This window comes from Atheta coriaria, unplaced genomic scaffold (assembly GCF_025399875.1).
Source record: "Atheta coriaria isolate IRGN ID8LTWV9N9 unplaced genomic scaffold, Caltech_Dcor_3.1 hic_scaffold_3_pilon, whole genome shotgun sequence".
NCBI lineage: Eukaryota > Metazoa > Arthropoda > Insecta > Coleoptera > Staphylinidae > Dalotia > Dalotia coriaria.
Window position 1 is genome coordinate 8804994 of NW_027045445.1, and position 19883 is coordinate 8824876.

Consider the following 19883-nt stretch of genomic DNA (forward strand, 5'->3'; position numbering starts at 1 on the left):
TCACCATTCTTCAAGTTTGTATTGTGGGTTGCCTATAGTCAACTTCAAAACTTAATAAATTTCCAACAAGTACGAATCCAAAGAAGATTCAAACTATAAAACCAAACAAGAACATTCTAAAGAAGTAGTTATTTGTTTATGCAGTTCTGTACAGAGTAAAACATAATATTTTGTTTGAATATGCTCCTATTTCACATTTTCATTGCACTTTTAAGAATATATGCGTTGTAAATCGTCTGCATGCTGCTTGTGCTCGTTTCAACGTTCTGGATGCGGTCGAGTGACGACCAAGCTAGAGATGTGCGATGATGGTGTTCACCTAGTTCGTGTTCGCGCTCGCTCTCACCTGCTGCGCGCGTTCCTGCTGGCCGATGGACGGTCGCAGGTGGGGAATCAAGTTTTGTTTGGTAACCGACTCACTCTGCGCTTAGTTGAGTTGGAAGTGGCGGCGATGCAAACGCGCAGCGCAACAACAACAAATCTATCGGATAACGAAGACCAAAGAAGACATAAAATTGCAATTAAACTCTACAAAACACAGAACAACCAAAAATGTTTAAGCGGATCTTAAACGTTATAAAAATATGTGTAAAATAAAATAAATCCATGAAACTCTGCGGTTTCAATCGAATAACATCAAAGTTTCATATTTTTACTGCGGTTTAATGAAAATGTGATTATAATAAATGCGATGAATAATTTATGTGAAATTAGATAACATGCAATCAATAACGAACGTAATACGGCGATAGTTGAAGTGTGTAGTTTCTTGTAATTAAACTAAATGTGTATTTAAGTGCGTTTGAGTGTGCGTCCAGGTGCGTTTGTACGTTGTAATCGATTACAGTCAAAATTGTGCGCATTGAAGAAAGGAATGCGAAATATATTTTGGATGCGAATGTGAACGAAAGTGAAACCGCCTGCTGCGTTCGAAAGTTCATCGGCGGACGCGCGGCACACGCGCGCAACATGCTGCAGGAATCGTCGCCCGCGGACGACGCGCCAGCGTAACACCCGAAAACTCGCTCGGACACGCCATCACGCGACCACCGAGTCCAAGGCAGCAAGAAGAAAGGTGAAATTTGTTCATACCAAAGAGGTAATAAACAAAAATCGGTTTCGGCGTAATAATTTCGATTCATAACTTGTGAAATGTTAGTAATTTAACGATAAATGCGCAAGAAAGAAAGCATTAATGTATTCTAAACCACAAGGCAACTACTTTTACCGTATAACAATTGATTTGGCAACAAAAAATCAAAAGAAACAGGTTTCCAAAATACTTCAAAACAATTTCGATTGATTCGCGATAAAATTTTAATGTATACAACTCAAATTACATGCGTGTTATACATTTCGATGACGTAAGCATGCGGCGCGGTGTAACGGAAGTACTGGGGAATCTTTTTACAAACATTTGCAAACGCAAATGCATCATTTCGCTGCAACAGAACACTTCATTGAATTTATTCGACTACAATAACGGTATTGTTGGGCAGTGTTTACATATTTTTTATTTTAATGTCATATTAAGTGTATGCAACCCAAAACACATTCATATTTAATGTGAAATGTCGCATATTGAAAAAGAAGTAAAATTCAACAAGACGAAAGTTTTAGCCAATGATTTAAGATGTTGACCTTGAATCTCTGGTCATTTTAAAGATGTAATCATTTCTATACCTAAGTTTTCTAATTATCGGCCATTTTGTACAAAAGAATGAATGACTGCATGGCAGGAACGCGATTACGTATAAAGTCATTACGCGTTCGCGTTTTGATTTTGTTTTATTCCACCGTAGACACAAAGGGAAATTAAAATAATGCGCGAAAGTACCAGCGGCGAAAGAAAGAAATAACAGTCACGAAAAGAGAAAGTGATCGTCACTTCTGTGTCGATTTTTATGAAATTCTGCATGTTTTCGATATTTAGATTAACAATTACTCGAAAATAACTTAAAAATAGCTTCACTTAACTTAAGAATAACAACGCATATACACACACGCACACACGTCATTCACCAATATGACGTGCATAAACAAATCGAAACAAAATGGCGTGTTTATCATCCATTACAGCGCCAAACGTCAAAACATAGCAACAACCATCAATTAAACAATTACACGTTTGCAAACGGCGAGGGAAAAAAGTTTATAAACAATTTGAGAAAAACTTTTATTATTGAACACTGTTTTAGCCTGCAACCTGCGAAAGTGCAAATATTTGTCAAACAAGCCAACCCACGACGTTTTGAACGGAAATGCAGGCCGAGGCGACAAACGATAAACATTTCCAGCAAATGATGCGCTTCACACGCGCAAAATTAATGTTTGTATAAAAATACTCAACAACAAATTCAATTGATGAATAATGGAAGCCATTAAAAACTAAAATGGCCAGGAAGTTGATTGGTACTTAGAATAAACTGGTTGCCTACGTCAAAGTTGATCTATAATTATTCGCGATAAGAAAGCGATTGTGTGCGAACACAATACAATTAAAAATAATGACTTAAGAGAAATGACTTAATTTGTCGCTTGACAGATGGCGCATTCTTAAAGGTGTCGCAATTATTGAAATTACTTGGACGAATAATTAGCAGCTTTAGTCCTTGCCAAGGCCGGTGCGCGAAATTTCCCAATCGTTTTCTGCGGGCGAGCCTTGAGCCGCTTGTATGCTTAAATGGCAGAACACGAATCTTACACGCCTAGAAAAACCTGCAATCACATACGAAGAACTGTGCGCTGTTGCTGCAGCGAGTAAATGAAGTTAAGTCAACATGGCGCTGATGGCGGCCGTGCGAGTGTTAAGTCGCGTTAAGTTTTAAGTGCGCGAGTAGAGAGTATGGCTGCGGCGAGTTGCATCGATGCATTCGCGAGTGCACTCAAATTGTTTATATATTGACTTAAGTCGGTGAGCAACCGCACGCCGGCCAAAAGTAGTTCACCCAGTTTGCAAAGCGTTCGCAGCGAAAGACTCGTAATTATCATAAACGCCAATAAATCGCATTTCGCAAACGAAATTGTATACGTTTATTGAGGCATTATTATCATATGCACCATAAAAAGAGTTGGAAATTCCACACTTTTACCGATCATTATATTTAACCAACTTGATTTTTAACAAATAAAAGTTAAGTACTTTTATTTGTTCGGGGAAAAACCCATTTGTATTTATATTCGTTTTTTTTTTCTTTTTTTGAAAATCGAGTTTGTAATTATCTGGCTTGTACAAAATTGTCATGTAATCATTAACGCGTAAAATGAGACGCATTTTGCACGCTTAGATATAACAAATCGCTAACGAGCAAAACCAAGAAGCCGACACGTAATACTAGTAATTTGTTGAGGTTATCTGCTTCCATGCGTCAACACACGCCATCTGGCGCCTGATATTCTAAACAATTTTGTTTATAAGCTGTATTAAATATCCTACGACTTAGAAAGAATTTACAGAGTATTAATAACAGTTTTAATATGATAATGATAATAAAAAAAATTTAGTTGATTGTGTCATGATTGTCCGATCGTCCGATTGTCCAAGGATGTTTCGCTGCCGCGAAAGCCACGCAAATTGCAAGCAAATTGCAAACAATTACCGGCGAGGTTTGCGTGCGCATTATGATGGTAGGTACTGTGTGCGCACTTTCCATCAAACTATCAAAGTCAATAGAGCTTTATTGTTTTCCGACGTTTCGTTTTGTTCGTCCATCGTTCACTAATCGATGAAAGAGTCGGGAAAAAAACAATCGACTAATCAAACATACAAAAGTATCACGCGATATTGTACACACAGAGAGGAAAAAAACCGGGAAGATGCAATTTTGTTTGGGAGTTGATAATAATTAAACACACGCGAAACGCCATGTGGCACGGTAATTATATTTGCGGATCTTCAATCTGTATTTTTTCGTTTTTAATTATTGCATGTTGCACTAAATTATATGATGGGGAGAGTATGAATTGTGGTCATAATTGTCAAGGGCATTATATGACAATTTTGAGAGTGTGTACGAAAAATGTTTTTTTGTGTGACTTGATATTTTGCTTTAATAATTTTGATTAATAAAAGGTAGAAATTTGTGGAATTGATGGAATTTGAGCAAAGGAAGAGTTTTTAGGGTTTTCTAAGGGCTTTTTAGGCTTGTTGCATGCATTCATGATAGAATAATTAGTTATTTTTACAATGATGAAGTTCAGACTAAGAATATACTGCTAGTTTGCAAGATATAACGATATATTTGATAATGAACAAAAAAATCGAAAATTACAATTGGCAACGTTTTTTCTTATTAAATTAATTATTTCAAATGCAATTTCTAACGTTTCCCAATACTCAAATATTTAATAAAAAAGTAGTTCTAAATGTTTTAGACGCCAATGAACCCAAAAAATTTGATGGCAAGATCCACATCTTATATTTATAGCTTATTTATAACTCAAATTTATTGCCAGAGTTTTTTTACCCTATTTTTTGCATAGTCAACTATCTCCACAACGAATCTTCGGTCTTAAAATTGACTAAACGCTGTTTTGTAACCTAACAATCGATTATTTTATCACTATCTATTACTAGCAACCTATAATAGGCTCATAAATCAATCACAACTTCATTTCTTCAAATTGTTTCATCATTTTCAGTCATTTATTGAACCACCACGAAGAAATTAATGTGTTTCTCGTCATGACAACTCCGCGAATTACAAATCCTCTTCCATTTTAAACGATAAAATGTTTAAATGTTTAAATTAGTTTTTGCACTAAGATAATACTGCAATTTAAATATTTGCATGCGTCAATCAACGCAGTAAAATTATATAAATTATAATCAGATGCGGTGGTAATTATAATTATTGCCTTTTTAGCCGCATTGTTAGGTGCCAATACGTGCCTAATAGGCAAAACATGAACATCATTATAGCCTTTACTAATCATCCGCAATTATCTAGATTCTAAAAATATGTCTAAACATCTATTAGTCAACGTAGACATGTGCATTAGTGGCTGTGAAATTCGTGGAATCGTAAAAATTTACTTAATTAAATTTAAATAAAGTGCTTGGCGATAAATTTAAAGCATCCCAACGCAACATCAAAACGCAATTAATCTAAATTGAATCATTTCAACTATGTAGTAACGTTGTAAAAAATCTTAAGCACGCCAATGAAGAATTAACTAAGATTGTAGTATAAAATCATTGTTTTATGCAACAATGTATCCAACTGCGGAGAGAAACTAAATAGTTAAGTAAAGTTTAGAGCAAAGTCCTCGAGTCGTGTTTGTTTATGCTTATTCTCATTGCAAATGTTATTGTGTGTTGTGTTTGGCTACTGTTGCTGGTTGGAGAGGTGCAGAATGAAAAGGTTAATAGAAAACGTTGACACTTTTAGGTATATGCTACTTTTTATAGTGTGCAAAATAGTATAACATAAAATACAAATAAAATTAGGTTATGAAATATACAAACTTTCATAATTCTTTTACAGATGGCGTTGTAAACGAATAATTTAAACATTTTACAGAAATCTTTTTTAACACAAGCAAAATAAGGTTATGAAATCCTAAAATATTTATTTAATTATTCTATAGATGGCGTTGTAAACAGAAATTTAAAGTTTTTTTACAAAAATATTTTTAAAAAACTTTTTAAACACTTTGTATATTTGTCAATATGAACCAAGCATAAAAAGTGAAATTTTTGGATGATTACTTCTAGGTCAACGCGTCTCCTCTGTCCATTCTTCTTAACTCTTATAATCATCTAAATTTAAAATTTAAATTTAGACCTCGCTTTACATTTATTCTTTGCATTATTATATCCAAACACTTCCGGAACATTTTAACTTCTTTTACTGGTCTTTCCGTATTGTTCTCGCGGTGTAATTTATTTTACATCCCCGGACCGTAAATTATAAACTTAATTCTTTTGTTCATTTTCTTCCGCTTCTGCATTTTCACTTGTCGTTTCTTTTATTCCTTTATTCTTTTATAATCCGAGTAAGGTATCATTGCGCGTCTTTGTATTGTAACATGACCTCGAAAAGCGAGCGAGCCGAGAGGGATGAAAGTGTTTACGAGGGTTGAAACAGGACGCAGGGATGAAAACGTGGGCACGGGAGCAGTGGAACACACTCGTTCCGCTTTCCAGCATGCTCCTGCGCATTGCCCACATCTGACGTCCTTGGAAAGCGCCCGGACGCTTTTCCAGCTTTCCCGATTTTCCAGTCAGTAAACGTATGCCCTCCCGGTCGCTTCAACATCCACTCCGCGGCGAGGTCAGGGTTTCCCGGTCATAAATATTATTATAAATCAAAAAGTTGTAAATGTAAATTAAGTTCCATGCTGTTTATTTAATTATTACGACGGTTATGATCATGAGAATGTGTATGAGTCATCGTAATTGCAGCTACAGTTGCAATCGGAGTGAAGCGCGAAACTGTGCGAAATTAAAATATAAACCGCGATGTAATGTTCCGACAAAAGTAAGCAGAAAAAAAGTTTGCGAATGTTTATAAACATTAACATGTCCATAATGATGTTATTTACAAATATTTATTTTATGCGTAATAATGAGTTCTCATAGTTTAGTTTATTGATTTGTTAAGAGTCTAATTGAGATAATTATTGCTTTGTTTCAGGATTAAGGCATGCCTGCAATCCGCCTGTTCGGCAGGAAGTGGCTGGCCGCCTCGGATGATTTAGTCATACCCGGTTTGTTCGAGATCTTCGTCCGATTACTATGGTAAATCAAATATTTATAGTTTTTATGCATGTTATGCAACTTATGATGCGTTTAATGTATGCAACTTGTGTAACATTTATACATACTGCACTCTATTGCGCATCAAGAAAGATACTCATTTATTAATCAAATTAGATACAATTAATTAATGCTATGTAAACAGTAATTAGAAACGATGATTATTCCTTCATTAATTCAATTATCGTAATTGAAACTTTTGAAAATTTAAAATTTTGTTTTGATTTAGATTTGGTTTTATTTCTGCTTTGAATAAACCATTTTATCGATGTTTTGGTGCAATTGCAGTAAATTGCGTTTTCTTATAAATAATTGCATTGCGTGGCCGGGGTTTATCACGCATTGTTGCGTATTGTATTCGCAATTAAAATCGCATACTGTTGAATAACGATATCGGTGCGATTAATTACTTTTCAGACACGTATTTTGCACAGGTTTCCAATTACGATCGTAATTAGCGCAATTTAACCGACGTCGCAATTGAGCTCATTAAGTTTTCTGGAACAGTGTTGATTTATAAACAACTTTTCAAATCACACAACTATTAGAAATGTGATTTACGATTTCACTCCTTGAAACTTTACCTGTTTATAAACACAAATAACAATTGTTTATAGTTTACAGTAGATAAAGTCTTGTGTTATTCAATTACACATTTTTGATTGTTTAAGGCTAATATTAATAGCGATAGTCTACACGAAATACTACGAGAACACATGGGAATGCGCCGCTGGCGGCGAATATGTCCGGACGTACATAATTGGCATGATGTCGCTGTTAAGCGCGGTTATCCTCGTCCTGGTGGCGTTGGTCAACCGCAGCGCGCAAGGATCCATCACCGACACAGACGCCCGCCGTCATGTACCGCCAATACTCATCGTCAAACTATTCCTGATTGTACCTGAATGTGTCCTGAATGTCTTCGGCACTATGTGGGCATTCTGTCGAGATGTCGTCGTGTGTCCCTATGAGGGACATTTTTCACGCACTGTCATTGAAGGTAAGAAGCGTTTTTAATTTTTTTTTGTGTATCTGCTTCCGGAATTCACATTATAACCTAATTTGATTATTATACTGATTGAAAAAGTTGTTATAACATACATGGCCTTGAATTTAGCAATAACATTTTGTCGTTTTGTCGTGTCAAGCGAAGAGAAGCACACAGATAAAAAAAAACGAAACAATCAAAATGTCTGAGATCGTTTCGCTTTGACGCTTGTGGTTGATTTTGATTTTTTGACGGTCACGCCGTATGAGTTACCGCGTGCATAGCACAATCAATCTTAATTTGAGGTCAAAGATTTGTCCTGCGACTAATTCGCATAGAAATGACCGAAAAGTTAAAAGAAATCCTAGTGAATCGAAAGAAACAGCGCGGAACAATGCTAAACACCAGTTCAGGAAATGAATTCAATAGAAATCGTAACCAGACTAGCATTAGTAGAAGGAAAAAACGTTAACGATCGAATATTCAATGACGCAGCGTTATTACCTATTGAAGACGCGGACTGAACATGAATAAAAATGAATAATCAATTACATAAATCGAATAAAATTCAAATATTTGTTTAATAAAGTGATTATTACGGTAACTTAGCATTTCCTTAATTAATTTCTGTAATTAATTAATTTGGTGTGATTTTAAGGAAAATTTGCAATTATTAGCGATTGATTTGAGTGAATTTACATTGTTTTTGTGCCGAGTCACAAATAAAACGCGTGTGTTGTTTGCACAATGCTGTGTTTAATTAAAACCCGATAATTCAATAACAGAAAATTCGCCGACATCATGACCATCGCAAGTTTTATATTTGCGGTCGTCAAACAGGAAACTGCATCACATTTCGCCTCGCTGCATCACCGCCTTGCAATCATTACATCACAACATTTAATTAAACATGCATACATTGCATTTATACCATATGTTTCTATTTAAAAAAATCACAAAAAATAGTTTTCTACGAAATTTTTTAAATTTTATTTTGTTTTAAGTAAAAATAGAAGTTTTTTCTAAGAAATTTTTATTGGATTTGGTTTATAGCAAGCTGTCAGATTGCAAAAGATTAAAAATGTTATTTTTATATTGTTTATAAAACATCAATAAGTGAGGAAAATTTAATATTAATACTAACATATAGTTAATGAGAAAATGATTCAACATATTGAAATAGTTAAAACGTATTTTGATTTATTTTATTACAGAGTTACATAAATATAAATCAAATAATTTAAATTTTGAGTCATACATTTTAAATTTATGTGCGTATGATTTCAATATATTTTTCTATTTTTTTCGCACTTTATTGTGCGAAATAATGTGCTAAAGGTCATTTTTATTACTTATTATCTTTAACAACGTAATAAAAGAACCACTTATTTTTTTTTTTTAAGGAATGGTCGTTTTTAACTGGGCATTATTTGGTCTGGCCATTTTTGGCTTAGCCCTAATCTTCGACCCTCTTGGTTCTCGGCGGTATCAAGACGCACAAGAAACGCCCTCCGCTGGAGAATCTCTCCGCCACAAAAAAGTCACATCCCTGTGGCAAAAACGCTTCCGCTGGCTGTTTTGCTGGGTGCGCAGCGACGAGCACGGCCACGAGGCGTTCCAACAAGTTGCCGCGTTGCTAAGCGCCCTCTTCCGCAGTACGGATCTCGTCCCCTCGGACATCCTTGCCGGATGCGTGCTGTTGCGCGTCAAACAAAAACGCGAAACGCGTGAAAAACGCCGACTGCAGATGCTCACCGATGACGAGCCGAAATACTCCACTGACCTGAATAGAGTATTCACTGTTGCTCCGAAATGGATGAATTTGGAGCACGCGCGCCATTTTCTGAGACTATCAATGGCTGCCTACGGGTGGCCCTTTGTCATGTACAGATATTGCGCGACAGGGTTTTTTAGACTCATGACCAAAGTCACGTGTTGCTCGTGCTTCCGGCGGAAGAGCACCGTTGTGATTGAGGATAACTGTTGTCTTTGTCATCTGGCAGGAGTGAAGTACGTCTCGAAGATTAGAGAAGAGGATATTCTGTTTGCATCGTTCCGGAATCATATTTTTGAAGTAAGCAAACATAAAATATTCAAAATTTTATATTTTATTAATAAATTTATTTTCAGTTGCCATTTTGTGTAATTGCCGATCACAAAACATCCAATATCGTCATTGCAATTCGTGGCTCAATATCCTTAAGGGATGTTTTTACCGATTTGACAGCTACAGCTGATAAATTTGAAGCTGAAGGATTTCCGGCCATGATGGCGCATAAAGGCATGATTGTAGGAGCAGAGTTTATTGCCAAACGCCTGCGGCAAGTTGGAATTTTAAACAAAGCATTGGCAAAATATCCAGAATATGGGCTAATTATCACTGGACACAGTTTAGGAGCTGGGGTTGCAGCATTGCTCGCAATTAAAATCCGCCCTTTATATCCGGAAGTTAAAGTCTATGCTTTTGCAACGCCAGGTAAACACAAAACATTTATGTGTGTATGTTTATATTAAATTTATAATTGTGTTTATGTTTAGCTGGAGTTCTCAACCGTGACGCTGCGAAACTCACAGAAAGTTTCATCTTTACTGTTGGAGTTGGTGACGACTTTGTTATGCGTTTGGGAGTTGACAGCGCCGAAAATATTCGGACGGGGATTATACAAACGTTACATGCTAGTCGATTACCTAAAGTAAGTATTAAAAAACTTATTTTTTAGAATAAATTTCATAATTTTTTTATGTTTAGTATCGAATATTGCTCAATGGTTGTGGATACGCACTCTTTGGAGTTCCTCCAGGTGATTTAGAAACAACATGGCGGGATGATGCAGTTTTATCCTCTCCGGGGTTATCACCTCTCTTAGGACGCAATAATATTTCAACTATTGCAGCTACAACTGAAGCAAATTTTCTTTCAAGTGACATTTCAGTGCGGCGGTTTTCCAAAACCAGGCTGTACACACCTGGAAGAATTCTGCATATTGTCAGTCGAAAGAAAACAAGACAAGAACGGTTAGCACTAATAAATTTTATTTACTTAGATTTTTATGTTGTTTTTATATTTTTAGGAAAGCAGGCACTGGTGGCCCAACTTATGAAATGCGATGGGCAACGCCCGAAGACTTTATGGATTTGAAGGTGATGCCACGAATGTTGCTGGATCACCTTCCCGAAAATATCTACCAGACAATCGACACCATCCTACGGGAACAACGAGATGATTCTAGTGAAATCATCTAGATGTAGATTCTATTTTTTTGCTAGTGCTAGATACAAGGAACAAATCTAACAATACTAGGCTAGAATTGACCTATCTACAATATTGAATACAGAAACATATTTTTTATGTGTATTTTCTGGATGTATCAAGGAATTTCTTAAATTTTTTGAACGTGGATGAATCTCTAAAGTGAAACTCGAAAGCAATTTTGAATTTGATGTTATTTGCTCAAATTTACAACAACTTACTTACTTAAATGATGATCAAATTTTAGACTTTGTGCATTTTGTGTGCATTTATTAGTTTTTACACTCCAAATATCGTATGATTCCGACCGGGTTGGACCTCATCGAATCAAATATAAACCTGTGATTTTCTTTTTAGAAAAGCAGTCTCGAGGGTGTGCTTTCAAATTGTATGGCGATTTGATGTGACTTAAGAGTAGATAGACGAATGGACGTCCTCGAACCAACAGATGATAATCTATTTTAGTCTACGATATTTATAAAAATAATCTAAAACACATACGTAAGGAAATCTACGTGTATTTTATTGACATTGAAGATATTGAATGTACTTATTGTGTATAGTGTAACTAATTGTCTGTATATTTTTTTAAAAATCGATTTAGATCTATGATTAAGTGTTTTATTTGGACGATTAAAACAATTATCACCAATCATCAAATTTACTGCTAAAACTTGTTTATTTTTTGAGTCAAAAAATAGTCAGAGGTACCAATATCAATAATTCTATAAAATAAGCTAAGATGGCGTTAGAATGCACAAATTTGCATTAAATTCTAAGCGTATTTATCGTGGCCAGTTGTTTGTAAGTGGTAGTGAGTGTCCGTGTAAGATCGCACGAATTGGTGCAGCAGGTTTTGTTTTTATCTGTTGTATTTGTTTTGTTTACGTCCTTGAGCCGCTGCATCGTTGGAACTCACGCGCTGCATGAAACTTAAGTGTCTTGCATTTGCGCAGTCGCGAATGTCGTATCACCGGCGCTGGAATGTACCTGAGTCGAGTAGAAATACGGGCATGTGCTGTGGTCGGTTACTCTGTTTATTTCTTTCGCGAGTTGCCATGTTCCGCTAGCGACTAATTCGGTGAATCGAGTTATATTCAATCGCGAATCAACGCCGTGTAATAAAAACAATTGTGTTGTGTTACTGACGATTTATAATGTGTGCAGTGTTTGAAATCGTGAAATTATTCTCTGTCGGCTGTTGGATGGCATCGATCACAAAGGCTATGTCACGCGAACGTGTTACCTTGTAAGTAGAAATGCTTATCATTGATTTTATATAAATCATGTTTGGCAAGTTTATATCGGACGTTATTTGAAATGTAGTGACAACAAACAAATATACAGTGTTTCTTGTTATCTTCGTCTCCTATTTGTGCGATGCTTCGTAGCTTGCCGCAAGCCACTTCATTCTGTACTATAATAACGTTCTTCAAGTATGCCAAAAACTCATGCCGATAAGTGTCGTAAATATCGGCAGAAAAATATTAAATAACTTTTACACTTGGTTTCAATATAATAATAAATAAAATCTATAATTATTCCACTCCTGACACTACTACTAAATTTCTATCTGCTAAAGAATTTTCCAATCTTTCATAATCTACAATATTGGTAATTATTGGTAGGTAAATGACGACTGAGCGATTAATTGTTTTTCACACTCACATATACACACACGCATGCACGTAATCAAGAGCGGCCCGTTAGTGCGTATGTATGTAAAGGAAACAACTTAGTACTACCCGATATGAATATTGTTTATTGTACAAAAAATTAAATGAATCATTTAAATACTGGGTTGTTTCGTGTATGACTTTTGTTGTTTTCAATTTCATTGCATATTTGATAAATGTGTTTTGAATATTTTCAAGTTAATAAATATTTTCAAAGGTTAGATGGCGCTACGATGTACGATTTTGCATTAAATATTGCTTGTTGGTAGTAGTGAGAGCACACCGTGTCCGTGTGCGATCACGCGATTTCGCGCAAGAGATAAGTTTGTTTACCTGCAGGTATCGAATCTTTATTTCGTGGAATCAAAACACACCGATGCTGTTTATTATATTAGCATCGTAACTTAAGCAAATATTCTTCAATTCTTTCATGAATATATTCAAGATTACGGACTAATGTGTTACCTGGTAAAGGAGAACCGATGCATGTTTAAATTAAATATCACTTAAATATTTAATGTAAAATTTGGCAATCTGTGAGCATAAGAAATCAGAATTACTCAAATCGAATTTTAATTTTTTATTACCTTTACTAATCTAAATTTCGAAACTACTGCATCATTTATAGATGGCAATAGCATGGACTAAAAATTGTAAAATAACTTGTATTGTTTATTTCTATATTTATCAGCAAGCGTGAACCTTCGACACAAGAATTGTGTTTGGTTGAATACAATATATAATTTCTTATCGCATTGCCGTGTGTCGTCGTTGCCAACACCTCACGCCGTATGTTGCTGCATCTTAGTTTAGTTTTGATCCCAGGTAAAGTGCTAAATGCAATTCGCGCACATGACCGCGTGCCATCGACACGCCGGCCTTGCGCACCTCTTGCTATCTTATCATATACTGCCTCGTCGTTGCTTATGCAGTTTGCGGCCAGTTTTGCGCTCTGGTTGATTCAGACGTATTTTGTGCGACTCGTATCGTTTATCCGGACTTCTACTTTCCAATTCGTATTATATTCGTATCATGAATCGACTATTTAATTTTAACTTGACTTTAGTAACTTTAGTACAGTATCGCGGCCATGTTGATTTATTCATCATTTGGATGCCCCATCGTGCTGCTGTAAGTTAACTAAACAGCACAGATTGTTTGTTTTTCTTCGCTGTGTGATTATAATATTACTTACTAGCGACTTCGCACGAAAGTAAAAAAACCGCATCAAAATCCGTTGCGTAGTTTCAATGATTTAAGCATACAAAGTGACAGACAGAGCAAGCGACTTTCCTTCTCCAAACAAAAACATCAACCGGTCAACTTCAACCCACACGTACACACATACACACGTCTATGCTTGGAGGGGGAAGCTACGAAGCATCGCACAAAGAGCAGACGGGAATAATCGAAAACTTTGTATTTACATCACATTAGAAACCTCAAAAATAACAGAACTTCTCCACTATTTAATGGATGTTATTATTATACATACAAACCTTCCTCTTGAATCACTCTATCTATTAAAAAAACGGCATCAAAATCAGTTGCGTAGTTTCAAAGATTTAAGAATACAAAGGGACCGGAAAAAAAGCGACTTTACTTTATACTATGTAGTGATGATGCTTTCTTTTTTTATTTACAGTATTTGTCGTGCCTTAAAGTCGGATGCGTTCTGCTTTGGTAAGTTTATAATTCAATTATATATTTCGTTTTATTTTCTGCGTCCATCATTACTTTGCATTTACGTGTTTTTTTTTTCGTCGCGGTCCAGCGCCTTCTTCTAAAGCGTTAGCATTAAATAATTTAATTATTTTTTGTTATTGGGAGTAATTAATTAAATTCTCTATCCGGTTGTATTTAATTCTGAGAAGGAAAGCGCTTATACGATACGAATTATGATTTAATGTTTGAAACAAACTTGTAAAACGATAAACCTATTTATCTCTTTTAGTTTACGAGATATTCGCGATTGAATAAAATAGGCAAAATTTGAAAAATGTCACTTTTTAGCATTTTTAGTCGTGTTTTTCGACCTTTTACTATAGGAAATATATTGATTTTATATTTTTATCTGATAGAGAATTTTCCAGTCTTTCATAATCAGCAATTTGTTGGTTGCTATCGCTTTTAGTTTAAGAGATATTAATTATCAAAAATCGTCAAAAAAAGTATCAACCACCCCCCCTTGGCAATTTTTTCTTAAGAATGAAAATTTAATCTCTCAGATTTCCGTTTTAACAATTCTATCTTATATAAATTAGTCCGTTGATTAAGATGCTGCGATCAGATCTTAATTATCTCTTTTAGTTTACGAGATATTCGCGATTGAAGAAAATCATTAAAAATTGCAAAATGTCACTTTTAGCACTTTTAGTCGCGTTTTTGACCTTTTACTGTAGGAAATATAATTATATTTATATTTTTATCTGATAGAGAATTTTCCAATCTTTCATAATCAACAATTCGTTGGTAGCTATCTCTTTTAGTTTAGGAGATATGAATTTTTGAAAATCGTCGAAAAAAAGTATCAAGCACCCCCCCCTTGGCAATTTTTTCTTAAGACTTAAAATTTCATCTCTCAGATTTCCGTGTTAACTATCCTATCTTATAGAAAATAGTCCGTAGATTAAGATGCTGCGATCAGATCTTAATTATCTCTTTTAGTTTAGGAGATAATTGAGATTGAAGAAAATCATTAAAAACTGCAAAATGTCACTTTTTAGCACTTTTAGTGGCGTTTTTCGACCTTTTACTGTAGGAAATATAATTATATTATATTTTTATCTGATAGAGCATTTTCCAATCTTTCATAATCAACAACTCGTTGGTAGCTATCTCTTTTAGTTTAGGAGATATGAATTTTTGAAAATCGTCGAAAAAAAGTATCAAGCACCCCCCCCTTGGCAATTTTTTCTTAAGACTTAAAATTTCATCTCTCAGATTTCCCTTTTAACTATCCTATCTGATAGAGCTTGGTCTGTAGATTAAGATGCTGCGATCAGATCTTAATTATCTCTTTTAGTTTAGGAGATAATCGAGATTGAAGAAAATCATTAAAAATTGCAAAATGTCACTTTTTAGCACTTTTAGTGACGTTTTATGACCTTTAACTGTTGAAAGTATAATTATTTTATATTTTTATCTGATAGAGCATTTTCCAATCTTTCATAATCAACAACTCGTTGGTAGCTATCTCTTTTAGTTTAGGAGATATGAATTTTTGAAAATCGTCGAAAAAAAGTATCAAGCACCCCCCCTTGGCAATTTTTTCTTAAGACTTAAAATTTCATCTCTCAGATTTCCCTTTTAACTATCCTATCTGATAGAGATTGGTCCGTAGATTAAGACGCTGCGATCAGATCCTATTTATCTCTTTTAGTTTACGAGATATTCGCGATTGAAGAAAATGGGCAAAAATTGCAAAATGTCACTTTTTAGCACTTTTAGTGGCGTTTTTTGACCTTTTACTGTAGGAAATATAATTATATTATATTTTTATCTGATAGAGCATTTTCCAATCTTTCATAATCAGCTATTCGTTGGTAGCTATCTCTTTTAGTTTAGGAGATATAAATTTTTGAAAATCGTCGAAAAAAAGTATCAAGCACCCCCCCTTGGCATTTTTTTCTTAAGACTTAAAATTTCATCTCTCAGATTTCCCTTTTAACTATCCTATCTGATAGAGCTTGGTCTGTAGATTAAGATGCTGCGATCAGATCTTAATTATCTCTTTTAGTTTAGGAGATAATCGAGATTGAAGAAAATCATTAAAAATTGCAAAATGTCACTTTTTAGCACTTTTAGTGGCGTTTTTTGACCTTTTACTGTAGGAAATATAATTATATTATATTTTTATCTGATAGAGCATTTTCCAATCTTTCATAATCAACAACTCGTTGGTAGCTATCTCTTTTAGTTTAGGAGATATGAATTTTTGAAAATCGTCGAAAAAAAGTATCAAGCACCCCCCCTTGGCAATTTTTTCTTAAGACTTAAAATTTCATCTCTCAGATTTCCCTTTTAACTATCCTATCTGATAGAGATTGGTCCGTAGATTAAGACGCTGCGATCAGATCCTATTTATCTCTTTTAGTTTACGAGATATTCGCGATTGAAGAAAATGGGCAAAAATTGCAAAATGTCACTTTTTAGCACTTTTAGTCGCGTTTTTCGACCTTTTACTGTAGGAAATATAATTATATTATATTTTTATCTGATAGAGAATCTTCCAATCTTTCATAATCAGCTATTCGTTGGTAGCTATCTCTTTTAGTTTAGGAGATATGAATTTTTGAAAATCGTCGAAAAAAAGTATCAAGCACCCCCCCTTGGCACTATCCTATCTTATAGAAAATAGTCCGTAGATTAAGACGCTGCGATCAGATCTTAATTATCTCTTAGTTTACGAGATATTCGCGTTTGAATAAAACGGGCAAAAATTGAAAAATGTGTAGGTAATATAATTATTTTATATTTTTATCTGATCACAGTATATATTATTTAGTATTGTGTTAAAAGCACAGATTGTTCATTTCTAACATAATTCAAATGTGTGAAATATATTTGTTTTAATTAATGTTTTCGTTTAGTTTCAGCATTTGTTGTGCCTGGCAGTCCGATAAGCTGTACACTGGTACGTTTATAATTCATTCATATTTTTCACTTATTTAATTCTGTCTCTCTCTGTGTTAAAATTTATTGCAAGAAAATTCCGTAACGCGAGTTGTATTGAAAGTTGATATAACACGCGAACGTGGTGTCACAATAAGTTCGGATTTATTTTCCCAGATGCAGAATTTAATTCTGTATCTCCCTGTATTGAAATTTATTGCGAGAAAATTCCGTAACGCGAGTTATATTGAAAGTTGTGTGTATACGCACTTGTACTCGTTGCGCTAGGAATTGTAGTTTTTTTTAGCATAAAACGTGAACGCGGTGTCATTATAAGGTCGGTATAATTTGCCCAGATGCAGAATTTAATTCTGTATCTCTCTGTATTGAAATTTATTACGAGAAATATCCGTAACGCGAGTTATTGAAAGTTGTGTGTGTGTGTCGTAGTACTTGTTATGTATATTAAGAATTAGGGGTAGAAGTGACTCGTGTTCAGGGTATCGTATGGAGATAGCGGTAGAAGTGACTCGTGTTCAGGGCACCGTACGAGGCTAGCGGTAAAAGTGACTCGTGTTTAGGGCACCCTACGAAGGTAGCGGTTGAAGTGACTCGTGTTCAGGGCACCCTACGAAGGTAGCGGTTGAAGTGACTCGTGTTTAGGGCCCCCTACGAAGGTATACTTATTGTGCCTATTTTAATACTTTCTTTTATAGAGATTACTAGTCGCGGTGTTGTAAACATCAATTATTTAATTAACTAAAATATACAGTATACTTATTCGAAGACAATTACAAAATAATAAATTATTTATTTGTATTGGTACATTACAATTTCCTGTTTATCTTTATTCTTATTGCGTCACAAAACCAATATATTCTTTTCTTATGCCGAGAAATATTGAAAGTAAAAGTAGATTTCGTACCTATATTGTGAATTTTTACTTTCGTCTTCTCAACTACGTGTTTACCACTACGTTTGTGTATAAACAACTTTTTTGTTCGACTGACACTACGTACGCTATCGCTTATCGCTACGTACCTGCCTTGTACCTGGTTTCGCGCAGCGCACACGGCAGTCGATTCACCGCGTGGTCCGCGAACGCGTGTCTTTAATCGCCACGCATTTTCAGACTTAAATTATTCAATTAATCATCGTGTATTCTTTTCGTCATCAGCAAAATATTCGAAACGAGCATGTGTGCCTGCTTTGTTTGATGAGTTGTGGCGGTTAGACTGTTCTTAAGTGAGAAATAAGTGTCCGTTAATCTCTGCGCGAGTTTTCAGTTAATCAGATTTATTTCTGGGTCTAAAATTTTTTCATCAATGCACTGGTAGGTGTTTAATCACTTTTTTTCGCGGAAAGTTAAGACGGTTTAACTTAAATTGATTATTTCATTTGAGGGATATTAATTTTGCAGATTACAAACACATGGTAGCATTTTTATCAAAATTCTTAGTCCTGTTTCCGAAAATAACATGCATAATTTAATTATTACAAACACTGTCTTAAAAAGTATCTGAGGATTATTAAAATGACAATATTCATGTGGTCGACCACGCTCACTTTGCCGTCAACCGTCGGGTCGTTCCTCTTTTTGCTGAACGTAATCGAATTACACTCCTTATCATCATTAAATTAAAAAGTTTCTTGTTGATCTAATAAAATCTTTTACTTTGCTTAATATTTGCAAGTAAATAGTTATTTTTATCGTATTTACATACGCTTGCCGTCTGCTGATTTGGATGTTTTTCGCCTGATGTTCTATCAATTTATGATGATGCTTCACCCGTTGATTACCTTATGCAGTTGATGCTATCAACTGATAAATATATACACAATATATTAAAGTATAAGTGTTTTATTCTTGTAGCAACTTTTTTACTTAACTTTTCCGATGAATTTCGTGTAAAATCTTTGAATTTATGTTAAAATATAGTTGTTTCGGTATAAATTTCTCTCGTCATGATGTGAATGTTGATCATATTTGTAGTTTTTAAAATTTTCTTTTTGTATCATCCTGTATATATGTTTTCCTAACAGTACTTTAGTAAATAGCCTTTATTTGTGAGTTTTGAGTGTTCTTTGTTTTAAACTTGGGATTATCCTTCTGGAACACTCTGTATATTTGCTTTTCTTTGTATCCGTGAAAACTTTCTTTCGTTGTGGTTTTAGAGATTTTTTTTGCACTTTAAGTTTTTTTGTAATACCCTGTTTAATAGTTTCCCGGAGCACCGGGTGGAAATGAGCAATATTTGTAGTGTTTAGATGTTTTCCTTTTTGATGGTTGAATTTTCTATTTGTGACACCTTGTATAATAGTTATCCTTCACATCCCTGAAAATTTTGTTTTGACTGTTATTAGAATTTAACTTCTTGCACTTTGAATTTACTTTTTGTAACGCCCTGTATATTTGTTTCCCAGAGTAACCGTGAAAACCAGCGATATTTGAGTGTTTAGATGTTTTCCTGTCTGCACTTAATTTTCTTTTGTAACACCCTGTATATTTTTTTCCATTTTCAATCACGAAGAAAATTGACTTTGCTAATTGCTTTATCCCGCTAGAACTTTACTAAGTGGTACGCGCTTGCTTGC

General features: G+C 34.7%; 2 protein-coding genes across 3 annotated transcripts in view; both read left to right on the forward strand.

The window, feature by feature from the left end:
• Positions 1 to 293: 293 nt before the first annotated feature.
• LOC135804323 (diacylglycerol lipase-beta-like) lies at positions 294 to 11662 on the forward strand. 2 transcript variants are annotated; one of them, XM_065318151.1, is made up of 8 exons: positions 294 to 1099; positions 6639 to 6742; positions 7432 to 7760; positions 9152 to 9822; positions 9879 to 10224; positions 10287 to 10441; positions 10498 to 10763; positions 10820 to 11662. In XM_065318151.1, the coding sequence occupies exons 2-8, from the start codon at positions 6648 to 6650 to the stop codon at positions 10989 to 10991; spliced, it is 2034 nt and encodes a 677-aa protein (XP_065174223.1). In that variant the 5' UTR covers positions 294 to 1099; positions 6639 to 6647; the 3' UTR covers positions 10992 to 11662. The 2 variants fall into 2 exon arrangements, with proteins under 2 accessions (XP_065174223.1, XP_065174224.1); XM_065318152.1 differs by lacking the exon at positions 294 to 1099 and adding an exon at positions 6227 to 6482.
• Positions 11663 to 17266: 5604 nt separating this feature from the next.
• Positions 17267 to 19883, forward strand: part of LOC135804128 (pancreatic triacylglycerol lipase-like) — a 115708-nt gene continuing 113091 nt past the window's right edge. Inside the window, exon 1 of the mRNA XM_065317896.1 lies at positions 17267 to 17310. The gene's annotated coding sequence lies outside the window, so the exon portion shown is untranslated. The remainder of the gene's footprint in view (positions 17311 to 19883) is intronic.

Excerpts from the sequence above, each read along its gene's own strand:
- LOC135804323 (XM_065318151.1), top strand. The coding sequence starts at position 6,648 with ATGCCTGCAATCCGCCTGTTCGGCAGGAAGTGGCTGGCCGCCTCGGAT. Across the intron at positions 9,823-9,878 it reads TCCGGAATCATATTTTTGAA|TTGCCATTTTGTGTAATTGC; the intron begins GTAAGCAAACAT and ends ATTTATTTTCAG. Across the intron at positions 10,225-10,286 it reads CTATGCTTTTGCAACGCCAG|CTGGAGTTCTCAACCGTGAC; the intron begins GTAAACACAAAA and ends GTTTATGTTTAG.